A 24,504-nucleotide genomic window follows, 5' to 3' on the forward strand; every position below is an offset into this window, starting at 1 on the left:
AGATTACTATAAGCCTTGAGAACTGGACAGACAGACAGACAGACACACACACATTTACTTCACCCAGGATTATACATTCGGTTCAATCTGTGAAAGCAGAGATAAAACTTTAAGGTTAGCTTTTCATTGACAGGCCACCCAGGTGGTTTAATAATGACATTTTGTTGCTTATGTGGCGGCTTCATGGCTGCATAAAGAATACAAAATTTAAAAAAATAGCCAACCAAGGTCCCAGCTGGATACGTCAACAAAATCAGCAACCAACACAGTGCTTTAGAAAGCTTTATTGCAAGATGTGTTTACATAATGCTGTAGAGGTGAGCTTTGTTACTACTTATATCAAGAAATTTTGGACACAGGTCTGAGGTCAGTTTCTCATGTTGACCCTGCATGGCACGGAAAAAAGAGAGACTGCATTTTCTAGAATGTGAGGAAGGGATGGAGTGGGGGAGGAGAGGCAAAAGAGGGGTGTGTTAAAAAGGAAAATCCCCTGGGTTATACTCAACGTAGTGACAAAGCTTCCTAAGGATGGATACAAATGAAGGAGTGCTTGTGTGTAGTAAATTCTTAAACAGTAATTCAAGTTATTTATGAAGTAAAACTGAGAAACAAAAAGCAGTTTCATGGACAATTAAATTTAACATATAACAAAACATCTTTACCTAAAATGAGAAAAACAAACAAATGAAAAAGGACCTGTAGATAATATCTTTGACCATGCATGGCTTGTTTTTAAATTACAATTCACAGAATAACACTGCTGAAAAGCCTATTTTACACTATGCTACACACAACATGAAAAAACATGAGTAGTGACATTTACACAATTTTACAGTATTTGTCCTTCGTCTAAGAAACATGTCCTTTTCTACTTTACAATTTTTTTTTACAATTCCCAGCTCTCGCTCTCTCTTACACACACACACACACACACACACACACACACACACACACACACACACTATGCCCCAAGACAGTCTTTAAAAGGAGAAATACACCCATTGCTATCAACCGTCCTTTTCTTTCAAAGAAGCCTGCAGATTTCATATCTGTTTGATGTGATCAATGGTTCGATAATGGTTAAACATTACGTACCTCTGTTTGCCACTCAATGTGAAACCAACAAATTAGAAGTGTACAGAATATATTTAATTTTTTTGCATGAACATAGAACTATAAAACCCCTCAAACTCCTTTGAATGACTTGCTCTTTAACTATTAAACTGCTTTCTCTTTATATTGCATCTAAAATGCAATTCAATCATTTGTTGCAAAAAATAAAAAGACAAACACAAAATAGTCCCTTGTATTATCAAGTGTTTACAAATAAGTTTCAATAGTGTTCCCTAATAAAGCATCATTTCATCTCAGAATTAGGAAAACAGCATAGGGTGTTTTTAATTTTTTTTCTTTTTTTTCCCCCTTCCTTCAGAGCTCTTACGTACCTAGCCAGAGAAACTTCAGCATTCACAGACCTTGCAGTTTTTCTTGCGTCCAGATGCTGGAAATCCAGAGGAATCTGAACTTTATATAGGGCCAAGTTCTATCCTCACATATGCATGCACAATTCCCCTTGAAGACAACAAGGAACTGCATGATCATGGGAGAAAGCAGGAATTGGCTCTTGTGTGCTGCTTGTCATGTCTTTCTAGCCACTTTTTAAAACAGTTTACAATTAAAAAATAGCAAACAAACAAATGACTCCACATTATAGACTAATAACTTGCTAAATATGGGCTTCCAAATCAAAGCTGTTCTTGAGTTATAGGAATGTATGTATGTTCAGGGGCGGGGGAGAGTATGTGAAGTTGGTAAGCTACTATCTTTACCCTTCTTAATCAGATTTAAAACGATCTATTGTAAGAACATAAGAACGGCCACACTGGGTCAGATCAAAAGTCCATCTAGCCCAGTATCCTGTCTACCAACAGTGGCCAATGCGAGGTGCCCCAGAGGGAATGAACAGAACAGGTAATCATCAAGTGATCCATCCTGTCACCCATTCCCAGCTTGTGGCAAAAAGAGGCTAGGGACTCCATACTGGCTAATAGCCATTGATGGACTGATCCTCCATGAACTTATCTAGCTCTTTTTTTAACCCTGTTCTAGTCTTGGTCTTCAGAACATCCTCTGGCAAGGAGTTCCACAGACTGACTGTGCACTGTAAAAATACTTCCTTTTGTTTGTTTTAAACCTTCTGCCCATTAATTTCATTTGGTGATCTCTAGTTCTTGTGTTACGAGAAGGAGTAAATAACACTTCCCTATTTACTTTCTCCACGCCAGTCATGATTTTGTAGACCTCTATCATGTCCCCCCTTAGTCATCTCTTTTCCAAGATGAAAAGTCCCAGACTTATTATCTCTCCTCATATGGAAGCTGTTCCATACCTCAATCATTTTTGTTGCCCTTTTCTGAATCTTTTCCAATTCCAATATATCTTTTTTGAGATGTGGCGACCACATCTGCATGCAGTATTCAAGATGTGGGCATATCATGGATATATATATAGAGGTAATATGATATTTTCTGTCTTATTATCTATCCCTTTCTTAATGATGCCCAACATTCTGTTAGCTTTTTTGACTGCCGCTGCACATTGAGTGGATGTTTTCAGAGAACTGTCCACCATGACTCCAAGATCTCTCTTGAGTGGTAGATCTCTTTCTTGAGTTGTAAAAACAACAACCACCCATCCTAAGCAAATATTAATCCTGACTCACGTTTGTCAAATGAATCACATTTTTGTTGTTAATTTCTAAATCCCTGTTAAATGAGGGGGATCCAAAGGATTTTGGATATGCAAGCTGACTGAGAGACATTTAACTTTAATGACACTTGGGAAATACCACTAAAATACAGTCCCCAAACACAAGAATTGCTTCCTATTACTATGCTGGCAAAACACCATCTACACTTTTAGCAGTTGTTGCATTCCTCCCGCATTAACTAAAAGTGGAGATTCCCATTGTTCAGGCTGCATATACAGCACAGTACACAGGGAATTTAAAAAGCAACAGAGGGTCCTGTGGCACCTTTGAGACTAACAGAAGTACTGGGAGCATAAGCTTTCGTGGGTAAGAACCTCACTTAATTTTAAGGCCCCAGGAGTGAATTTAAAGTTCAATCCTGCCAAGTGTCAAGTACCAGGAATGGGAGTTGAGCACCCTGAAGGAGGCCTTCAGCATCTGGCCAGAGCAGGACTCATATTCAGATCTGCTTTTAACTAGGACATGAATTGCAATCCAAACTGCTCACTCAGACCTTACTGACCTCCACAAACCCCCAGTACATCCATCTATATGTTTTATGCAACCTTGAGCAGAAAGATAAGAAAACATACTGAAAGGCCAAGTGTTGTATCATGTAGAGATCCTTTCCAAAATCCTGATGGCAACACATCATTTCTTTTAAAATGAAAGAATGTGATTAAATAAATTCTGTTTCCTTCAGTTTTCTGACCAGTCTTTTCCTCTTTACAGCTTTCAACTCATTCTTTACTCTATGTTTTATTAGCTAACCAATGAATGGCTTCTGTCTGCTTGCAAAATCCACTTCTTAAACTAAACTAACTGCCAAATAGCAGGAAAACATGTTCACCAATGTCTGTAAACCCAGCGCCATACTGTAACAACCATCAGGGGGTAGCCGTGTTAGTCTGTATCTACAAAAACAACAAGGAGTCTGGTGGCAGGATGCATCCGAAGAAGTGAGGTTTTTACTCACGAAAGCTTATGCCCAAATAAATCTGTTAGTCTTTAAGGTGCCACCAGACTCCTTGTTGTTTTTGTAACAACCATGACTCAGAGCAGGGACATATATTTACCCATGAACTGGATGGATCAAGGCCCACGGCAACAGTCAATAAGGACTGAAATCCAGCAGCTGAGGGAGAGAATTGCACAGATGGGAATTTTCACAACATATTCCATTTAGTTTGATTCTACTAGGTCATTTATATCAGTATTGCCTGTTGATTGGCTCTCAGATTACTTGGATGCTGTGTTCAACATAGTCTCATATATAGTTGAAATTTTGCCTGTTTGGTGCCTTATCCTTAGCACTTCCTGTCCTCAAAGTGGAACAAAATGCAGGAGTCAATACACCTTTAGTCCCAGCCCAGGGTCACAGAAAGAGCTAATCCCACATTGCCTCACAATGCATTCTTCAGTACCATTCCTTCTAGATATGCTTTGGTGCAAAATGTTCCCTTTTGTTGTTGTTACTAAATTGCAGTTCCCATGGTGGCGAAAGCCGGGTATAAGTGGGTTCAGTTCAAATTCACTGAGGTGAATGTATTTCACTTAAAGGCAAGTTGAGCTGATTAAAGTATATTCTAAAATTCTGTCTGGTTTGGACAATGGAGTGTGATCGTTTATGTGGGGATAGACCAGAATAGAACATGCACTTAACCTCAGACATATACTGAAGATGTTTATAGAAGTCAATTACAAACAGTGAGATAAGGACGAACGAGGAAACAGCAAATTCCTCGTGTGGGAAGAGGAATGTTCACTGTGGTATCCTCGCTATTTATTTTATTGATGAAAAAAGACAAAATATAGAGGAGTTTTAGCAGGGCCATTTCATGTTCAGTTCAATCGGTTTGAAGCTAAATCACCACTAAGCTACATCACAACAGAGAAAAGCAGCATGAAGGGCTCAGGCAGGTGAACGAAACTTCTTGATCTTGGCAGCAGAACCTCTTTATCTAGCATGTAAATTGTTGGCATAAATTTCTAAAATTATACAAAGACTCAGTATACCTAGAGTTCATCAGTAAGAGGTATTCTGTGCTATCTGTGTGTGTACAATATTAGGTACAGTGTACGTGCATACACACACATGCAGTTCAGAATCCTAAACATTCCACCTGCACTGCAGGGTATTTCCTGCCCTGCAGGGTGAATTCCATTGAATAACATTGAGTTCCTGTAAAAAGACACTCCTTTCCTGAAGATCAGGTGGAATTTTAAGGCCCCAGGAGTGAAATCTTTGCCCCTTTGACTTCAGTGGGGCCAGGATTTCACCCCAGGACTATATGTGTAGGTTGTACATACACACACATCCATACTGAACATATACATAAGTACACATACATTTTTACATTCTTTGGTGGTGAGATAAAAATAGGGTTGTACAGATTTGTGTATGTCTGTCCAATAAAACAATCTTAGGAAGATCATAGTAACTGTAACAGAAGTGATTTTGCCTCTTTAAGGACTGTTCCTTGCACTGACAAAATGCCATGCTTTACAATTACTAAAACAGGCCACAAGAAAAGCCAACGTAAACATAGCTCACACAATAAAAGAATACTCAGGAGAGTCCCCTAATACCAACATCAATGCATCATGAGAGAACAAGCTATAAGCTTTCACCTAGAAATACTCAAACACTCCTATTTGTATCTGTCAGGTTTTAGTGCTGAGCTGTGACACACCCTTCTTTAGCCCTTTTTGTTTTTTCTGTTATATATCTTATCAAAATTAAACTAACAGAGGACGGGATGTCAGGAGCAGCAGATGAGGCTGGTAGAACAATGCCACACTGAATGGTTGGTTATCAGCCCGTGTATCACCGATGATAGTTTTGCTTGTAGCCACCTTTGAGGATTTCACACCTGCATCTCAGAGGTGCTGATGAGGCCCAGTGCTTTGGCTTCTTCTGGTGTCAGTCCACTCTTTAGTGTTCTTCTTACTGTACAGTCACAAAATCCAAAGGGAAGCAAAGAACAATTAGGAGCTATATACAGGACTATCAGTTGCAATATATATTCTAACACAAAAACAGCATCAAACAAACAGCAGCTCTGTCTCTAAGGCCTGAGTTTCAGAACAGCTGAGCTCTCTTATCTGGCAACTCAATGGGACCATAAGGTACCCAGCAGCTGTGAAAATCTTTCTATAACATCTATCTATAGATTCAAAACAAGTTTTTTCAAGTCTTGTTTTCTTAAGTGAAATCCTACAGAACTTAAGGAAATCAACTTTCTTTAGATTTATATCAAATGTTTTTTTTACATTCCACAGAAGGAATAAGCATTCTCATATAGGTTTTTAGAGAACTTTTTATAGAACCCTATTTGTTTTGTCCCTATTAAATTCTATGAGACTTTTCCATATGGTGTTTTAATTGCTATTTCTCTGATCCTCTAATAACATAAAAGTGAAAAAGAACCAAAAGTAACCACAACATTACAAGTAATCAGAATCCTTATAAATAATGCTTCAAAACCAGATTTTCTTTCCCCTTGTTTTCTGCTGTGCCCCCTTACTCCACACTCCTCCTCGCATTTCCACATCATATATTGTCAGTAATGGTTTATAGCTAATTTACAGGGGTTGTGACCTTGGCTTTTTATTTTTCTGTGATGTGTCTGGAAAATCTGTACTATATATTATCTGTACAATAATATTAACAGCAGCAGAAATAAGTATAATTTGACACATGAAACTTACATTTTAAATTTATTTCTGCTTCACAGACTCAGGGTTTGTCTACATGGTATGATAATGTGCACCAGTGGGGTGTGAATTCTAAAGTGCACGAACATCTTGCACATTAACTTGCCTGTGTAGACCTGGCTGATGAGCACTAAAAGTTCCCTAATGGGCATTAACATAGTATTGTTGAACCAGACTGTTATAATGCGCACTAGGGAACTGTTACTGTGTGCCAACAGGGTTTACATAGGCCAGTTAGTGAGTAGCATTGTGGTGCACTTCAGAATTCACACCCCGTTGTGCATCACTGCACCACGTAGACAAGCCCTTAAAGAAGAGTTTGCCATTTCATTTATAGCAAATGGAATTTGTGACTGTGCACTTCTCTAGAATTTTTGTCACTAGGGGCTGCAGGTGAACACACCTTGTTTCAGGGTGGGATGGGGAGGCCTATGGACTGACTGCTCACTCCAATAGTTTGTTGTCTAGGCAGACGTGCAGAATGCACATTAATGCATTTATTGTACATCCAAAGTCCAAACTATAATTTATGCAGAGTAAAAATATTCAGAGCTCTATAACAGTGAAGAGAGCCAGTAGAAGACACACAGCTCTGGAGAAAGGAATTAAAGAGCATGGTTAAGAATTCTTTGGCTTCCAACATTGTTTTTATGCACCATAATTAAGAGCTCCAACTCACTGGAGAGTCACTCCAAGTTACTGAAACTGACTGGTCATAGACATGGGTCTAGCAGGAGTGAAAGGACTGAATGGATTGTTATGGAAAACAAATGAGATAAGAAAGAGGAAAATAATGTCACTGTCACCCTGTCACGAATATGGGGAAAAGCATGATCTACATTTAATAGCTAAACTTCTCTCTTCCATTATCTGGGACAAATAAGTGAATTGGGAATGTCACACATACAATTGTTCCTTCACCTCTGAATCCCTCACTTGAGGAGTTCTTCAAGGCTCACTCCTCTCCCCTATATTATTTAACTTCTATACAAAGCCATTGGAAGAATGTGAGGAAATGTTGCATGATACCCATCTCCATATCTCCTTTGCATCAAATATAAATCAGCACCATCTCCCAACTTTATCAATGCTTCGGTGAAATCTGCACTCGATGGAGAGGTCTGGGCTCAAGCTGAACCTAGGCAAAACTAAGAAGATGCTGGTAGGATCAGGGAAGTGCTTCAAATAACACTCCCATTATCCAGACCACCTGCCTTACAGTATTGAATCAGTCCTAACTCGGAGGTCCTTTGGGACTTCTCAGAGCTATTAGATTCCCAACAGTCATGACAACAACAACAAGGAAGCACTTCCAGCTGTGAATTGCCAGACTATTTCAACCCTAACTATCAGAAACGGCCACAATGATGCACACACTTGTGACTTCAAGGCTTGAGTATCTAAAATGAAACTACACTCCCCCCCACCAAAGCTGCAACTGACACAAAATACAGTATTATGTCTGCTTGATATTTACACAGTTGCCATGTACTGTTCACCCCAGTGCTCTGCTCTCTGCACTGGCTCCCTGCTGAATAGATAGTCCAGTTTAAAGTCTTTGTCCTGTTATATTCAAGGCCCTCCATGAAACTGGCTCTAGCTACCTACGAGGTTATCTTTGCATCTGTGACTCTGAACTCCAAAACCAGCTACATGCCACTGGAGCAATGAACCTGTCGACCTCTAGAGGGAGGCACATGAGCACAGGAGGCAGAACTTTCACAGAAGCTGGACCTAGAATGCGGAACTCACTCCTACAAGAAATAAGACCACACCATTTCCAGAACTTAATGCAAACCTTATTTCTTCAAATTAGCTTTTCCTCCAAAAAAATGTCAACAGATGCATGCACACACAAACATATCCAAACATAAACAAGAAAAACGTTCTAAACTAAGCAAGCTATTTTTTCTTACACAATGGCAAGGCTGAAGTAAAGACAGAGAGATCAATTGTTATGTCCATTTGTAAATACTTGGTAGACACTCAGACACCGTAATAACGGGGCCATATTCATCCACAAAAAACAGCTAGAATAAACCAAATTCAGTTAGGTCTATATAGATCTTTAAAAGTCAATACAGTTACTATTCCACATATACAACTGGCTAACTGAAAAAAATTTGAAGGGAGAAAAATATGTAGCTTTACCTTAGACTGAACACAAAAAGAGAAGATGGTGAATTCCCATTTCCACTTTACTTACAGGCCTACAACTTCACTATGCAAACCAATGTAAAGGGAATGCCAAATGCAGATGTAATAATGAATTGGTCTTTAGGGAAATTATATACAAAGTACTTAATAAGGAGTCATAATACTATGGAGGAAAAAGCCTATTATGAGAAAATGTGAAAGAGAATTGAGGATATTACTGTAAGTGAGAATCATCATTATGTATGGCATTCAGATATGCTATGTTCTGAATTTATTGGAGATTCAATTCAAGGACATCACTAAATTTAAATAATTTTTTAAATTAATGGAGATATCCTATCTCCTAGAATTAGAAGGGACCTTGAAAGGTCATCGAGTCCAGCCCCCTGCCTTCACTAGCAGGACCAAGTACTGATTTTGCCCCAGATCCCAAAGCAGACCCTTCAAGGACTGAACTCACAACCCTGCATTTAGCAGGCCAATGCTCAAACCACTGAGCTATCCCTCCCCTGACTAAGCTAGCCCTCCCCCCTAGATGCTATATGATCCAAAGTGATGTACACAATTAATCTAAACTCTTCCAAGCAGGGGCCGTCTTCTAGCCTATGACTGTATAATGCCTGCCACAATGGAGCCCCAACCCTTAGTTGGGGACTTTAGGAGCTATCAGAGCTCAAATAAATAATAATAGTAACATTCATTCAGTACTTGGACACATGTAGAAGTATCTGACCAAAAAGGGTTCTGTAGGGTTCTGTAGGATTTTGCTAAACTATCTCAGGTCTCAGCTATAACACTGAAAGGTAACTTGGATTTAGACATCCCAATGCCTGGACCTTTTAACTTAAGCAGTTAGACAGGAGAAAGCAGCTCCAAAGACAGACAGACTTTGAAGGGTAAGGGTAATGAAATTACATTTTTAAATCTGTAAATCTAATGAAAAGCTCCCCTGTGGAGAGAATCAGGCTCTAAGCAAAGAGATTCAACAGATAAGCCTGCTAGGCAAGCACTGAAAATGCTACTTCATGAGGTATTATGCGCCTGCTGGAACACTCAAACTTACTAAGTAGAAGTGTGTCTACTCTGAATTTACATAGCAATTTCCCATGCATTATGGCCTTGCATGCCCATATTGTGGCAGACTTAGAGGGTTTGCTGCTGAGCAGAAGAACATGATTTGTTTCTAACGTGCCTCGGGATTGGGAGAGGTTGAGATCCCTTGTGAAGATATGTGCTTTTCAGTATTAAAGCTTCTAGTTACAAATAACCTAGAGCCAGACCTGGCTCTTGTGTGAGTATGTTGTGGGGACATGGAGCTCAAGGAGGCCTCTCTCACCGTAGTGTGCCCCTTTACGAGTCAGGTGGAATTTAAGCCCTTGCACTTGTAGAATACCAGGGACTGCCTCTTTAAACAGCGCCAGGGGTGAGGAGAGGTAGAAAGGAGGGGATACCACAGTCCTGTCACATTTTCCCCTGGCCCCTCTGTATTGCCCCTTGGAGAGGGCTGAAACAGGGGAAATCTAACTGCACTCTATAAAGGGATGCAGTAGAATATGCACTTTCCCTGTGAACTGGAGGGTGGGTGAATCTCCTTGTAACATGCTATAAAGCAGATGATTCTAGGCCTTTTTCACTTCCAGAGATTGCATTTGGCGGGGGGGTCTCCTACCAGCTTGGGGCAGGAATGCAGTCCATTAGTAGAAGTGACTTGGCGAGAGTTTTTTTACACTCAATGCAACATTACACTACTCAAACTAGGTCTTTATTCTTCTCTTTTCACTGAACTCTGTGGCATGTCACTAACTTGACTAGACATAATATCTTGGCTTGTAAAACTCTTGGCCTGCTGCAGCCCACATTAAACTGAGTTATGGAATGCATTCTGGAGGCAATGACAATAAAAATAAAGCTTTCTAATGACCTTTTGTGCTCTTTAAGCAATCTTTAAAACATTGGCTAAAGAAACATAAAAACATAAAACAGAAGAAAATTACTTTTACTCTTGTCACAAGAAAGTCCTGCTGAGATCTCATAACCCAGAAACCAAATGTTGTTTTTAGAGGGTCGGAGGGGATGATATTCTTTACCAATCAGGAAATCTAGAACTTAATTTGATATTCTGGCAGAATGTAGCATGCCTATGATGAACTGGGTGAATTCATCTGAGCACACTGGGTCAAACAACTAAAAAAGAGAAGCAGCTCTCACAGAACTGGGAACATTTAAAATACAAGAAGAATTCCCAAAGCACAGCCTTTTCTCAACACATAATTAATCTAAACAGGTTGTTTTTTAAAGGGCGGCTAGCCTCCCTGATTTCACTAGAAGTGAGGAGCAGTAAAAAAAGCAAGGTTGGCCCCACATATGGCATGAGTTTCAATGGCTTTTGGCATGTAGGTGTACACCATTTCCAAGCAAGCATCATTTGAATTGCAATAGTATCCCCTTTACATAAATATGAACACTTTTTCCGCTTTGAGGGTGCGTGTATCATCGAAATGGTGTAATTCCCAACAAGTGTCCTAGCAAACAATGAAAATGAATAAAACTCCTGTGGAAGTCTGTGGGCCAAATTCAATGGTGAAGTAAATGATGATGATAGTTTGTCAGAAAACAAGTTTAAGATGCTGTAAATTACCTACGGGGGAAGCAGGTAGGTTAGTAGGAAAAGCAGCCTATAGGAGGATATGGGACTAAGCAATCTCATTATCCTATTTTATTTTATGTACTTTAGTTGCATTTCGTGCTAAATACTCCCTCCCTACTTCCACCTCCCCCATTCACTAACACCTATTTTCTAATCAACTTCTTCTTCCCCTTATGCCATCATCTGGGGTCGGGTCATTGTGCAAGCATGTGTCATCTTCATCTGTCTGAGGTCAGTCTGCTTAACATGTTCTTTGATGCAATCCATCCATCACTTCCTTGGCTTTCCTCAGGGTCTCTTTTCTAGCACCCTCTTTGTTCACCCTCTCTATGTGTCCTAACCAATTAAGTCACATTTCCTCAATTTAACAGCCACATTATGGACTTCGACTTCCATCCTAATCTTGCATTACACAATCTCTCTTTTTATGTGACTTTTTATTGTGTGCTTTTAGCTGTGACAGTCTGAGTACCTTTCCTAGACTTGAAGAGCTCTGTGTAAGCCTGAAAGCTTGTCTCTGTCACCAACAGAAGGCTCTCTCACCAACAGAATATCAATAAAAGATATTACCTTATCCACTTTGACTCTCTTTTTATTGCGCAAAGATATCCCATCTCAAACACCTGTAGGTGTTGAACATACCATCTCTTTACTCCCCAAGTTTCTGCACTATACAGCATTGTGGGGCACACCATTGTTCCAGACAGGTGGGCTTTCAATCTCAGTGGCATATGCTTGTCATACACAACCCTAGAGATGTTATTCCACACTCTTCCAGCTACCCTCACCCCAGTCTTGAGTGTATCTCACGTTAAAGCTCGCCATCTTCCGTAACCCAGCCACCAATGTACTCGAACAGGTTGGTCTGGTTTGGTCAGACTCCGTTAATTTCTATCTCCAGTTTCCTTGTGGCACCTCTTCTGACCAACATGACCTCAGTCTTAATCATGTTCATTTTCATTCCATGCCATTTTAGCTGGTCATACCACTGGATTACTATTTCCTTTAGGTCTTCTTTTGAGGACACCCTTATTACTATATTGTCTAAATATAGAAGTTAGTCCAGTAAAAGATATTACCCCAGCCGCCTTGTCTCTCTAATATCCTGGGACCAACATGTTCATAACAACACTGCATATAGCAGCTTCTCATTTTTTCCAACTGGGATCTTCCTGCTAATGTAGTCTATCAAATATGATAAACAGCAGGAGACTGAGGGCTGGCCCTCCTGCAATCTGACTTACACTTCAAAGGGGTTTATCTTCTACAAAATGTTCAGTTCAGTGTTTAAATGATCTAGATAATCCCTTTCCAATCAATGTACACCCAATATATTACACACACTGCTATTTAAGTCCTCTCTGATTTTACCCCCATCAGTCAAGCTATGGCATCAGTCAAGCTCAATTCAGAAACTCTTTGTCTTCCTCATCCTCTTCCATTGTTTTCTTAGATGATCTATTTTTCATGTCAATATCTTATAGTCTGCATTAAGATAAACTTGCATTAAGTGAGGCATATGTCATTGTTGAGCATGAGCAGGGCTAAATTGCCCAAATGGTGGTGGTGTGTACGGAAATTTTTCTTTATGGGATTTGTGAGTGAATTCCTGGATCTCATCCAGTATCACTTTGAAAATGTGCAGACAACTGAAATATGCAGCATTTTCAGTCAGTGTCAGAAGTTGTCCCAACCAAATTTCATAGATAGTGCCAGTCTCTCCTAACAAAGAATTCGACTATTGAGCCATCTCCATTGTAAGACTAGCTACTATATGACATAAAGGGGAAGCCAAAAGTAAAAAAGGATAAAATTTGTCTTTATAAAAGAAAGTTAAGATGTGTTTGAGCTTTAAGTGGGTTACATTCTAGAGAACAACAATAGGTACATTATTCTGAAGAATTTGGATAAAGGAAAGGATTTTTTTGTTTCTACCTAATATTTAACCTATTGTTTTAATTACTAACTAAAAATGGCTTGTATCTCTGGTATGTTTTTAGGTGTCAGCATCTTCCCCACTAATTAACATGATCTATATAGTGCCCATAGTGACCCAGACTGTTATATAGATATGGAAGAAGAATACAATTTTGAAAAGCTTAGAATCTATGGTCCTAAGGCAGGAACGCATCCCTGTTCAGGACAGCACATGCCTAAATGCTAAACTGAATTGCGGCCCGTGCCATAAATATTATCATGTAGTACTGGGAGTACTGAATGTAATGCTCACAGTAGTAAGCACTATACTTGGTAATATGTATTTGCAAGATTAGACTGTAAATAGCCAATGTATATATAGGCAAATGAGGTAGGGGATTAAGGGTAGAAAAAGCAAGGGGATTTAGAAGAGGTGTTAGGCATACACCTTGTAAGTTCCATTTTTAAAGCAATTTATTATATAGTAATAGGTGTGTTTCACTGAGGCAAGAGCTAGGACTTGTAGACTTAGAACTGTGTGTTCAAAAAGGACTAGCAGGAGAAGAGGGGCTATTATCTTTGAGCATATAAATTCTATGGAATTGGAATCTAAACCTAATAACATCTGAATCTCTCAACTGGAGTCTTTGTTGGGGAATAAAGACGATTAAAAAGCAGATCTGTAAACCAACAAGATAGATTCAAAACAATTGAGATCAAAATTTTTTTTTGTGCATATGCTGATTATTCAAGGGTTACTGTGCTTTGAGAAATTCTGATCCAATTACGGGTGAGATTTGTGCTGTGGGTGGGGTTCCCTCCCCCCTTTGTGCTGCCCTTCTTTGAGCCAAAGCAAAATGCAAGGTAACTGCTATGGGAACCTGTTTTGAATCTCCAAACAGAGCCATCCCTCCAGATGCAATCTCAATATTATGAATATAGTTGGAATTCCTGCCCTCAAAAATGATCATGTGAGATTTCTTTAGGGCATTAGAGGGCTCCTTTTGGCAACTGTGGCTATCACCTTGCTCTTCAGTAAAGCCATGCATGATTGCACTTTTATTATTGTACTCTAAACTTCCTTATTATTTCTGGTTCTTAACTGAAGCCCTTTCCTCAAGAACAGTTTGATCTTGAAAGCCAACAACACACTGCTTCTGATTTCTTTACTCAGATGCTGGAAGGAAGACATAGCCTATAAGGAAGGAAGAATGATGTAAATACAGGCATATACAGCTGACCTGGTGTAAACCTGAAGTCTTTATTAAGATGGATTGAAACCAAAGTAAACAAAGTTCATGTTTAAGGCCAGCACAGTGCAACCAGACCATACGTTATTTTTCAAGTACCCAGAGCGATATCCGTCCTCACTATGCCAGGAATTAAAAGAAAAAGAAAACTTTAAATCTTTAAAATATACTAAAGAGGAAACAAAGGGTAATGTGAGTGAAATGACTTCTGCCTAGCCGACTGAGAACAAAATAAATAACTGACAACAATGAATCAACCATTTCTATCCCTTGGAAGAGGTAAACTAAAGATGTCAAAATCAACTTTTGTTGTGACTTACTTACACAGTATTACTTTCCACGATTCTGTAGCGAGAAATGACACTGACTTACTTATGACCTGGAACCATAAATAGCTTACCTTCCCAACACTCCTCTATGGAGCTATAATTCTATATGAATTATCCAAATCCTATCACTTAACGTTTGCTATGCACCCTTATCTTGCCAAATCCTAGCTTCCTCGTAGCACCTTCAGCTTGTTCTTGCAATATAATCAGCATCACTCAATCAAGAAATATAGGACACTCCAGCACTGATGGTCTTTATTTAGTAACACCTGGGAAGTCTCAGTTCATCAGCTATTCTTTGATCCTTCTTATGTCTGCTTTCTGCACTCATTGGAAACTATGTATTATACTTATAGTCACAGGGACAAGTCAAAAAATTCAGTAATGTTTTGGTTACACTGTGGGATCCCGCTGGGAAGCAAGATGATTTCTTTGCTAAAACCCACTGTAAAAAAACCCCACTACTACACCCTCAGCCTTCAAACTTGCTTTACCTGCCCAAAATTCTGGTTAAAAATCACACAGCTCCTTCACTGGCTCCCCTCTTTGGGACTCTGGCCTCATGCCCATGAATTCTAAAGGTATGGTAACACTGAAATTAAAAACCCATGGCTGGCCCATGCCATCTGACTGGGGCTAACTGGCTGTTTATCTCCAGTGTAGATGTCCAGGCTTGGGTTGGAGCCCAGGCTCTACGACGCTGCGAGATGGGATGGTCCCAGGCTGGAGCCCGATGCCAAATATCTACACTGGAATGAATCAGCTCCTTAGGCCTAATCAGATGTCACGGGCCAGTCATGGATGTCTAATTGCAATGTAGACATACCTTAAGGGACAGACCAGAAAAAGAGCTTGCAGTGGCCAGAGAAGTCATCTACTACTAGCAATGTAGTAGTGGAAGTGCCTGCACTGGCCACTTCTGCCCCCATGACCTTTGGCTACCTGTCTCTCCCACTGAGCAGCCTAAACTTCTGGTTGTCCAGGTCCCACTCACAATCTTTCAGCACCTGATCATGCTGGATGATAATAACCCCAATGTGATCGGAGACCATTCATTTGGGCAGCTGCTATCTCCTTTGTGGCTGATGTTTTCTTGGGACTGTGAGGGATTTGGGAACCACAAGACCTAGAGTTACTGATACCTGAGTCACTTCAGGAGGAAGAACCTGAATGTGTATCTGTCTCTACTTAACCTGCTGTGCTCCTGGGTCTGTAACATACTATACATGGGTACGTGAACGTCTATATATTGTTCAATTCCTCCCTGTCTTCTCTCCACAAGCTGAAATAAACAAGCACAAATGCCAGATAGTATTTCTAAGAATACTGACCTCTCAGATCAACAAAGTGTCTTCTCTTCAAACACTCTTTGCAGCTATTGTGTTAACCCACAGCCGTCAAGTTTTGAACAAACAGATGCCATGGCATCAATGCATACCAATATAGCATCTGATATAAAAGATGAGGACATGACAGTTCAGACTGGAGTGACTAAACCTGAAATAGGTCATTTAAAATATGACTGCTTATTGAGTCAAAGACAATGCTGTTGCACATAGATAGCTTAAGGTTATGGAGAACAACATAAAAAAAGAAGCAATTAGTGCCAGGGAAGAAGTTCACGGCACTGAAACGAAACTCTGGATGTAGGTTGTTCTGGAGTTCTGGCTGGAAAATAAATTTCAGCTACCCTTACAAGTAATACAGGTTTACTAGTCTTTTAAACTAGGCTTTCAGAAAACCTCTTGCCTTGGAGGGAAAAATGCTTTCACTGAATTGCGTTGGACTATAATCATTTCACTTCCTAGGTCTTAGGACTAGGAAAATGTTCTGGAACAAAACATCAAATCCAAAAAAGCAAATGATGCATTCTGGGGAAAAGGACACATGTTCCCTGACCTTGCCAAACAGTAGTGCAGTATACATTTGATGAACTAAAACAGAGGTGGGCAAACTACGGCCTGTGGGCCACATCTGTGGGACCGTCCTGCCTAGCCCCTGAGCTCCGGCCGGGGAGGCTATCCCCCGTATTCCCCCACAGCCTCACCTTGCCACGCCGCCACTGCTCTGGCCCGCCGCTCCTGCTGGGCAGCACGGCGGCATGGCTGGCTCCGGCATGGTAAGGGGTGGGAAGCGGGGGGCAGTCAGGGGACAGGGAGCAGTTGGATAGAGCGGAGGTTCGGGGGTGGGGCAGTCAGGGGACAGGGAACAGGTGGGGTTGGATAAGCGTAGGAGTCCCAGGGGACCTGTCAGGGGACGGGGGTGTGGATAGGGGTCGGGGCAATCAGGGAGCAGGGGGTTGGATACGGGGTGGGGTGGTTGTGTGTGTGGGGGGGTCCTGGGAGGGGACGGTCAGGGGACAAGGAGCAGTGGGGATTTGGATGGGTTGGGAGTTCTGAGGGGGGCAGTCAGGGGGCGGGAAGTGGGAGGGGGAGGGGGTCAGGCTGTTTGGGGAGGCACAGCCTTCCCTACCCGGTCCTCCATACAGTTTTGAAATCCGATGTGGCCCTTGGGCCAAAAAGTTTGCTCACCCCTGAACTAAAAGCAGAAGCTACTTGGCTGGTGTCAGTGCATTTATAGTCTATCCTGCTAAATTAGGAGTCATTTTAGAAGAAACAAAACATATCTTTTTATTATAATGTATTTTTTATTACTAGATGTTAAGGCTAGAAGAGACTGGACATTTATATGGATAAGAATATTCAGAGCAATCATAATAATTATGCTAAAATTTTTGGAAGGGATAATAAATCTCATGTTTAAAACCCTAAACCAATGTCCAACTATTAGAGATCAGGATGAGACCTAATATGCAGAGCAGATTATCCTATATCTGCATATTGTAGAGTTTGTACATCCTGAAGCATGTGGCACTTGCCATTGTCAGAGACAGGATTAAGTTTACCTCAGAAAAGCTATTCCAGAGTTCCTATACTCTAATCTGACCTGCTGCATATCACAGGGATATCACACCCAGTAATTACTACAATGATACCAATAATTTATGGGCAAACTAGAGCATATTTTTTTGGAAGACATCGAAAAACTACTATTCATTTGATAAAGAGTCTGTACCATCTACTGAATTCAATCTCCCATATTCCAGAGTTTTAGCTATTTCATCATTTTATTTTTCATTCACTTAAACTTTTATTAGCTTGATGTTGACTCTGTGAAAGTATTAGGTTAAGTACGTTTTGCTACGATAAACAGCATTTGATAATGGATAACATCTATGAAATATTTACTTATTGTAATTGTAATTAATTGCTGCTAAGTGTGCATTAAGTAACCTGATTGATTAGCTTCCTTCCTTCTTCCCAACTCCTTTCTTTTTTAGTGAACCCAGCAATTGTGGACTTAGTTATAAATTCTAAGCAAAATTGCTTGGGATTTTGGAGTTTATATAGTCTTTTTTATTGAAAGACATAAAAAGGCATAATCTCCATTAATTCCTGTTTTCAGTCAGGCCATAAATATCTGGATAACAGGCTCTTTTATAGCATTTTGGCACTTTTGTATCTGGTTCTGGCCAGAAAAAATAAGTGCACAGACATATGAAAATGAAACATAAAGAAAAAAATAATAATTGAGGTGTAAGCTGATGGAGCTCCCAGCCCAGCTCCAAACAAAAATTATACACCCGAGGAGTCAAAAAGTCATCCCCCCTTCCAGTGTTTATTTGATTAGCAAATGTGTTATTCCAAAATAATACTGCATGAAATCTCAGCCTAAACTTCCTCTTCAGAGCTGGATCTTCATGGGATTCTTTCCTACATCCTAGATCCCTTTCCTAGCATGCTATTCCCACCTCGTTTATATTCAGGGTGGAGTCTAACAAGAAAGACCTGCACTGGGATATTTCTGTAGAAAAGGCACTGAGATAGGACTCAGGAGATCTGAGTTCAATTCCCACTTCTTTCACGGACTTCCTGTATGTGCTTTGGCATGTCACTTAATGTCTCTGTGCTTCAGTTTCCTATCTGTAAAATGATAAGAAGACTTCCCTATCTCACAAGGATGTTATAAGGATTAACACAATGTTTGTGAGGTGTCAAATACTACAGCAAGGAAGGTCACAGAATGAATGAGAATCTATCAGCATTAGTTAACCTGCAGGGCTTCAAAACCTGATAAAGTAGGGCAGCTCATTATACTTGGTTTTTAAACATCAAAAGCAGTTTGGGTCCAGTGGTTTGATTCAAGCTGTTGGCTAAAATTTGAGTCACTTTGATTTGATCCAAACCAGTTTCCCTATCCCAAATCTATAATAGATTTTAATTTAAATGAACAAAAAACAAACAACAAATGTTTTGATATAAACGTTAAATAAGCATCTAGTTGTGAAAATTCCTGCTTCTGCAGTCCTTATTCATGTTACATAGAACTTGATATAACTACTCATGAATAAGTACCCCGCAGAATCAGCAGAGACTTAAAAAAACTGGGCCCTAAATTAAGGAATATAATATAGACACATGATAATATAGACGAAGATCCATGTTCAAAACGGCATTTGTTTGGTTTATTTTTTAAGATTTGTTTCTATGGTGGATTTTCACTGAAAGCCTTTTAGAAAAAGCGTGTTTTACAAGTCTTTGAATGGAATTGTCACTGTTGTTATTTGAACTGGGAAAATCTAAACTCACAAAAATGGGCCTAGCCAGTAACCTGCCCACCTTTGCCATCTCCATGCTAGATAAACATCAGCATATACAGAATATGGCTGCTTACCTGCTCCTCAATATAAATATGTGAATCAGCGAGACCATCTCTTTGCCCACTGAGCAGACTTTCAGTGAGCCAAGAAATACACTTTAAGATATTAACACTGATAATGCCAGTAACGACGTAATAATCCAGGATTAAGGCTCTAGCAGGTCCAAATTTCACCCAGTGTTCCACTAAGGCAATTGAGATCAAGTGGATTTGACTTGGTTTGCTGCCCTGTGGTTCAATTTGTATTTGGGCAGGGCACTTGTAGGGGTTTGCCGTGAAACTTCTCCGAAGATGCCTGTCAGAACCCATCCTTGGGTTGCTCACAGAAGTCGCAAAGCATTCCCTGTTTGGCTGGTTTAATCCATTGACATTTAGATCTTCATCTCCATATACCTTTATGCACATGTTGGAGTTAGTGGTTGGCTCTCTAGGTGTCAACAGCTGGGCCTGATACATGTTTATTAAGTTGCAGCTTGATTTTGATACACTTACTCATGTGGAGTAGTGCTTTACTCCTTGAGTAGTCCCACATTTTTCAACGGGACGACTCAAGAGCAAGGTGCTACTCCAACATGAGTAAGAGTACTGCGATCGACAGCCCTTAGTGAATGATTTTATGTACAGCAACTAGGTGCCTGTTTATTGAGCATTCATCACTGAATCTCTGAAGTAAACAAACATCAAAAGGAGAACAATGGAAGTGCCTTTTCATACCGGCTAAGACTCCTTGATATCTCCAGTACTACTGTATGGATCCACAGCCCTCTTCTCTGGTTCTTCCACCATCGAGTTGTTCTTATTTCTTACATAGAAGTTCTCATCCTAGCAATTTTTACCACTAGTTTCAGTGTGCATTCTCAGTGCGCAAAGCAGCAGGAGTGATTATGCAACCCTTTTCTAACACTTGATGCAGTCAACATTAAATTCCTCATGTGGTTATCATGGTGTGAGTACTTTATTTACTGCTGGGATATTCAAGTGTGTACCTTCCCTCTTCATTCCCTTTCTTCTCTCTTTCACTCAGTCTCATGCCAGGGTAGTGTCAGTCTCCCTGTCCACCTTACACTCATGGGTGGCGGGTATCATAGGTGAGGGGAAGCTGTGCCTCCCCAAACAGCCTACTGTGGCCCCGCCCCCAGGCCAGCGTGCCTCCTGCAGGGACTTGGGGCCCCTGGTGGTAGGCCATGCTGACTGCCCGGTGCTCCAGGGCTGGCCGCCCAGAGTCCCGGGGCTGGGAGTGCAGCGACCACACCATCCAGGAACTGTGGGTGCTGAGGCTGCTGCGCACCGGGGTTGGGGCCTCGCCCCCCCACCCCGGCTGTCTGGCACTGGGGGGCTGCAGTGGGGATGCTTTGGGCTCCTGCGGGGCGTGGGGGGGGGGCAGAAGGGGAGGGGTGAGGCCTCGAGCACAAGGGGAGGGGCTGGGGATTAGCCTTCCCAGGCGGCCAGGTCACCGGCCGCCCAGGCTTACGCACCACACTGGAAGAAAAGCTCTGTGTGTCTCGAAAACTTGTCTCGCTCACCAACAGAAGTTGGTCTAATAAAAGATATTACCTCATCCACCTTATCTCTCATCTTATGTTCGTCTTTCATCTACTTCCTTCACTACCAAAATACCTCCATTCCTTCCTCTAGTTTTCTCAGATCTCCATGACCCCTTCTCATTCTGCAACTTCTATTTTTTATTCCTTACAATCCAGTGCTTCAAAGTCTGCAATAACAGTTTTCTGCAAATTGCTAAAACTAACTCAGTTTTCCTCCTTACTAGCTGGACTGTGTTCAGTGGAATTTGGACTATCGCATACAGTGATTCTTAAAACATCACCATTTCCAATTTTCCCTCATATTCAGTTTGTTATGGTATCATTTCTGAAGTTCATCCCAACCTTAGGGGAGAACCAGATAATCATAATTATATTATTTTCTATTTTCCTGCTGGGTTGGACAACTCTAAATAATGTTATAAAAAGCCTCTCACATAGAAAACTGCTGTCAGTCTAAAACAATGGAAATAGCACATGTCCACCCCTCAGTTTTTATTTAATGCTTGTGGAACATGCGGAATTGAGAACACCTACAGACAGGAGTCTATTTATATGCAGAACTGACACATCTGAGGAAGGAACAGTGCAAGCTTCCCATGGTAATGTGCCTCAACCATGACTTTGGGGGACCATCTCTAGAGATGAGACAGGGTAATTCAGTTCTGTGGCTCATTAAATCCTTGGGCTTTCTGTTAAGACTTCCAATGAGAGTGTCAGATTGTGAGGTTGTTTTCTCATGTGTTCTCCAGTCCAATACATATGTCATATAGTCCACAGAACAACCATCACGTGGTAATGACATTGAGTTGTCATTGGACTTGTGTATATATGATTTTATCTTGCGAAACCTCTAATGTGTCGGAGGTACCTCAGAAACAGGCTCTCTTTTCACATATTCACCTTCAGAACACAGTCTTCATACGGTTACAGTATATCTCAGCAGAAGTCAGTTTTTCTTAGTTTAACTGCAACCATCTTCTCCATTTCAGCTCCTTCTCAACAAATTCCTTCTTATATGTTTTCAATGGCCCTATAAGCCAGATCTGCACTTATCAATAACCCTTGATATCTTCAGAGGTTGTAGAGCAGATACAGGAATTACCATTCATGTATCGTCGATGGACTCTTCACAGCCTTATTCCTTCCCACAACATATGGCTCCTTCGGTTGCTCTGAATTGACCTTTTCTTTTCATTAAAATCTAAATATTGATCTTTAAATACCGAATATGACCACATTATCCAACAATTTATCTCATTCCACTTTGTGGAAGACCTAATTCAACAAATGTCAAAATATATTATTTTCCCAATAGATTCACCCAATGTCTGAGTAAGAGCTTGCTTCTTCCATAACTCCATTTCTATTTCTCTTTTGATTCTAAATGACTGAGAGTTACTAATTTCTCATCTCTATTTTCTTTATCCTCTCACCTTGTCTATGAAAGGTATTTGGTAGAGTCGAATGAAATGTTTGCAACACAGTCATGCATAACTCATTTGGGTTTCCAATTTTGCTAGAAACACAAACTTCTCAGTCCAAGTTCACCTAAAACTTTGCTAAGCTTTAAGTGAACCTGAGCATATTTATGGTTCTGCATTAAAACCCTGAGAAATGTATGGTTTTACATGACTGCAGTACAAACATTGTGCAAGCTGGTACTTTCAAGTTAGTTTCACTTTGACATTTTGAGTTAGATGGAACACCAAACATACACCCTCCTCGCTTTCACTGTGAGTGTATGTGTAGGGATGGGTCTTGCCAACCCTTATGGGTCAGAACAACCAACTATTGTGTCTTTTGCTCTTTACGTAACAAAGGAACCTAACCCGGCAGCACTAAACCACCTAAAGCTCTAGTTTCCAGTATATTCCTGTAGATCTGTGCCACTTTCATAGACTCTTGACCGTTCAGCGGTCAGAGTAGCCTTTCCCATTCTCTTATCTTAAATTCTACATAAATATTGTTTGGGTCCTGCTTAGTTCCTTGGGGAGAAAATGCAGGTGTCTTATTATCTCCTCAGCTCAGTGTTTTTTCAAGTCAAACCATTTTATTCATTCATTATCCAGGTGTATCAACTACCACTGAAGTAGTACAGTTCCAGACATTCTTCTTTCTGAAGTGCCTTATGCTAAACTACCGAACTTTACATTTATTTTGAAATTGTCTTGTAGTCGACTTAAAAGGCAAGCCGGGACCTTGAAGACAAAACAAGTGAGAGAGCTGGAATCTATCAGGATAAATTACAATGGAAATCAGTCCCAGCCTAAACATTTACTGAGTCCTTAATCCCTGTTGATGTTTTCACTAAACATAAATGAAAACCAGCCCTATGGAAAATATATAGTATTTTCATTATTATCCTTTTTGCTGTAGCAAGTGCTTCCCTGGAAGAAAGGTGCCTGGCAAAGACATCGAACATATGGCTTTTAGGTGTGTGTGGGGAGAGGATTGCTAATAGAGGAAATAGTGTAGCATGGGGTAAGCCACAAAAATATGCAAACATACAGGGAATCTGTTTGATATGCATGAGTCACCTACAGCAATCAGCACATATGGAGAACACAAGTGCAAGTGGGGCAGCAGGTGGTGGCAGTGGATATGCTGTTGAGAGCTGTGGTGTACTCTGTGACAGAAAGTAAAAGAGACAATCCAGTGTCAGCTCATTTTCTTTGCTGGAAGGCTTGCTCATTCAACCAGAATGTCTATTTCATTTTTAATTTCTCCGAGGAAGTTGCCGCATGCAAAAATGCCTCTTTTGGCACTTTGGGAAGAGTGAATGTGCTTTTGGCATATGCTAGCTAATAAAAGCCAAGTGCTGTTTGTACAGAATGCTTTTGATCACCGACAAGGTTAACTTAGCTAGAACAATTCCACAAAAAGTATGCCTGTTGTGATCTTTCACTCACTGTTGTTGTCTCTTCTTTGTTCTAACTTCCTGGAAATGCTAAAAAATGGATGGAGAGGTGGTCACAAAGCCACAGACAGTTAATATGATTAAAATCTTAATTTCTACCCTCCTCTGGTATTCACCTTTCCCACGATACTTCCAATATTCTCCGTGCTTAGAATGGGGAATATTGCAAAGACTACCGCAACTTAAACTACTGCATTTAATAAACATCAAAGCCAAACTTCTCAAACTTGGGTGACTACGGCAGCTCTGTGCCACTGGAGGGTTGCATTACAACGGGATTTCCTTTAATTCCCAACATAAATTAAACCAGCTTTGTGGCTGCTTTGCAGACAAATTGCTCTACCATAAGTAGACAGATTTTACTTCCGAGTTTGCAAAAGGACATTGTACCAACAATAAAGAAAAGATGTTTAAAGTTGTGAAATAATACATTGGACAGTGACCTTTTATAGTTCAGACACAATGCCATTTGTCTGTAGAGTGAATTAAATTACCCAAGGGCATATCTTGTATTCTGTATATACATATACAAATACATTTTTTTTATTACTTCACAAT

At 40.4% G+C, this 24,504-nt stretch overlaps 1 protein-coding gene across 12 annotated transcripts in view; it reads right to left on the reverse strand.

Moving 5' to 3' along the window:
• Positions 1 to 268: 268 nt before the first annotated feature.
• Positions 269 to 24,504, reverse strand: part of FHOD3 (formin homology 2 domain containing 3) — a 655,003-nt gene continuing 630,767 nt past the window's right edge. For 11 of the 12 annotated variants that reach the window (XM_054018872.1, XM_054018870.1, XM_054018871.1 and 8 more), the window contains one exon: positions 269 to 5,699. In XM_054018872.1, coding sequence (XP_053874847.1) covers positions 5,617 to 5,699 — 83 coding nt within the window. In that variant the 3' untranslated portion in view covers positions 269 to 5,616. Of the gene's footprint in view, positions 5,700 to 23,938; positions 23,977 to 24,504 lie in introns of all 12 variants that reach the window. The other variant, XM_054018864.1, reaches the window with a different exon arrangement.

This window comes from Malaclemys terrapin, chromosome 2 (assembly GCF_027887155.1).
Source record: "Malaclemys terrapin pileata isolate rMalTer1 chromosome 2, rMalTer1.hap1, whole genome shotgun sequence".
Lineage (NCBI taxonomy): Eukaryota > Metazoa > Chordata > Testudines > Emydidae > Malaclemys > Malaclemys terrapin.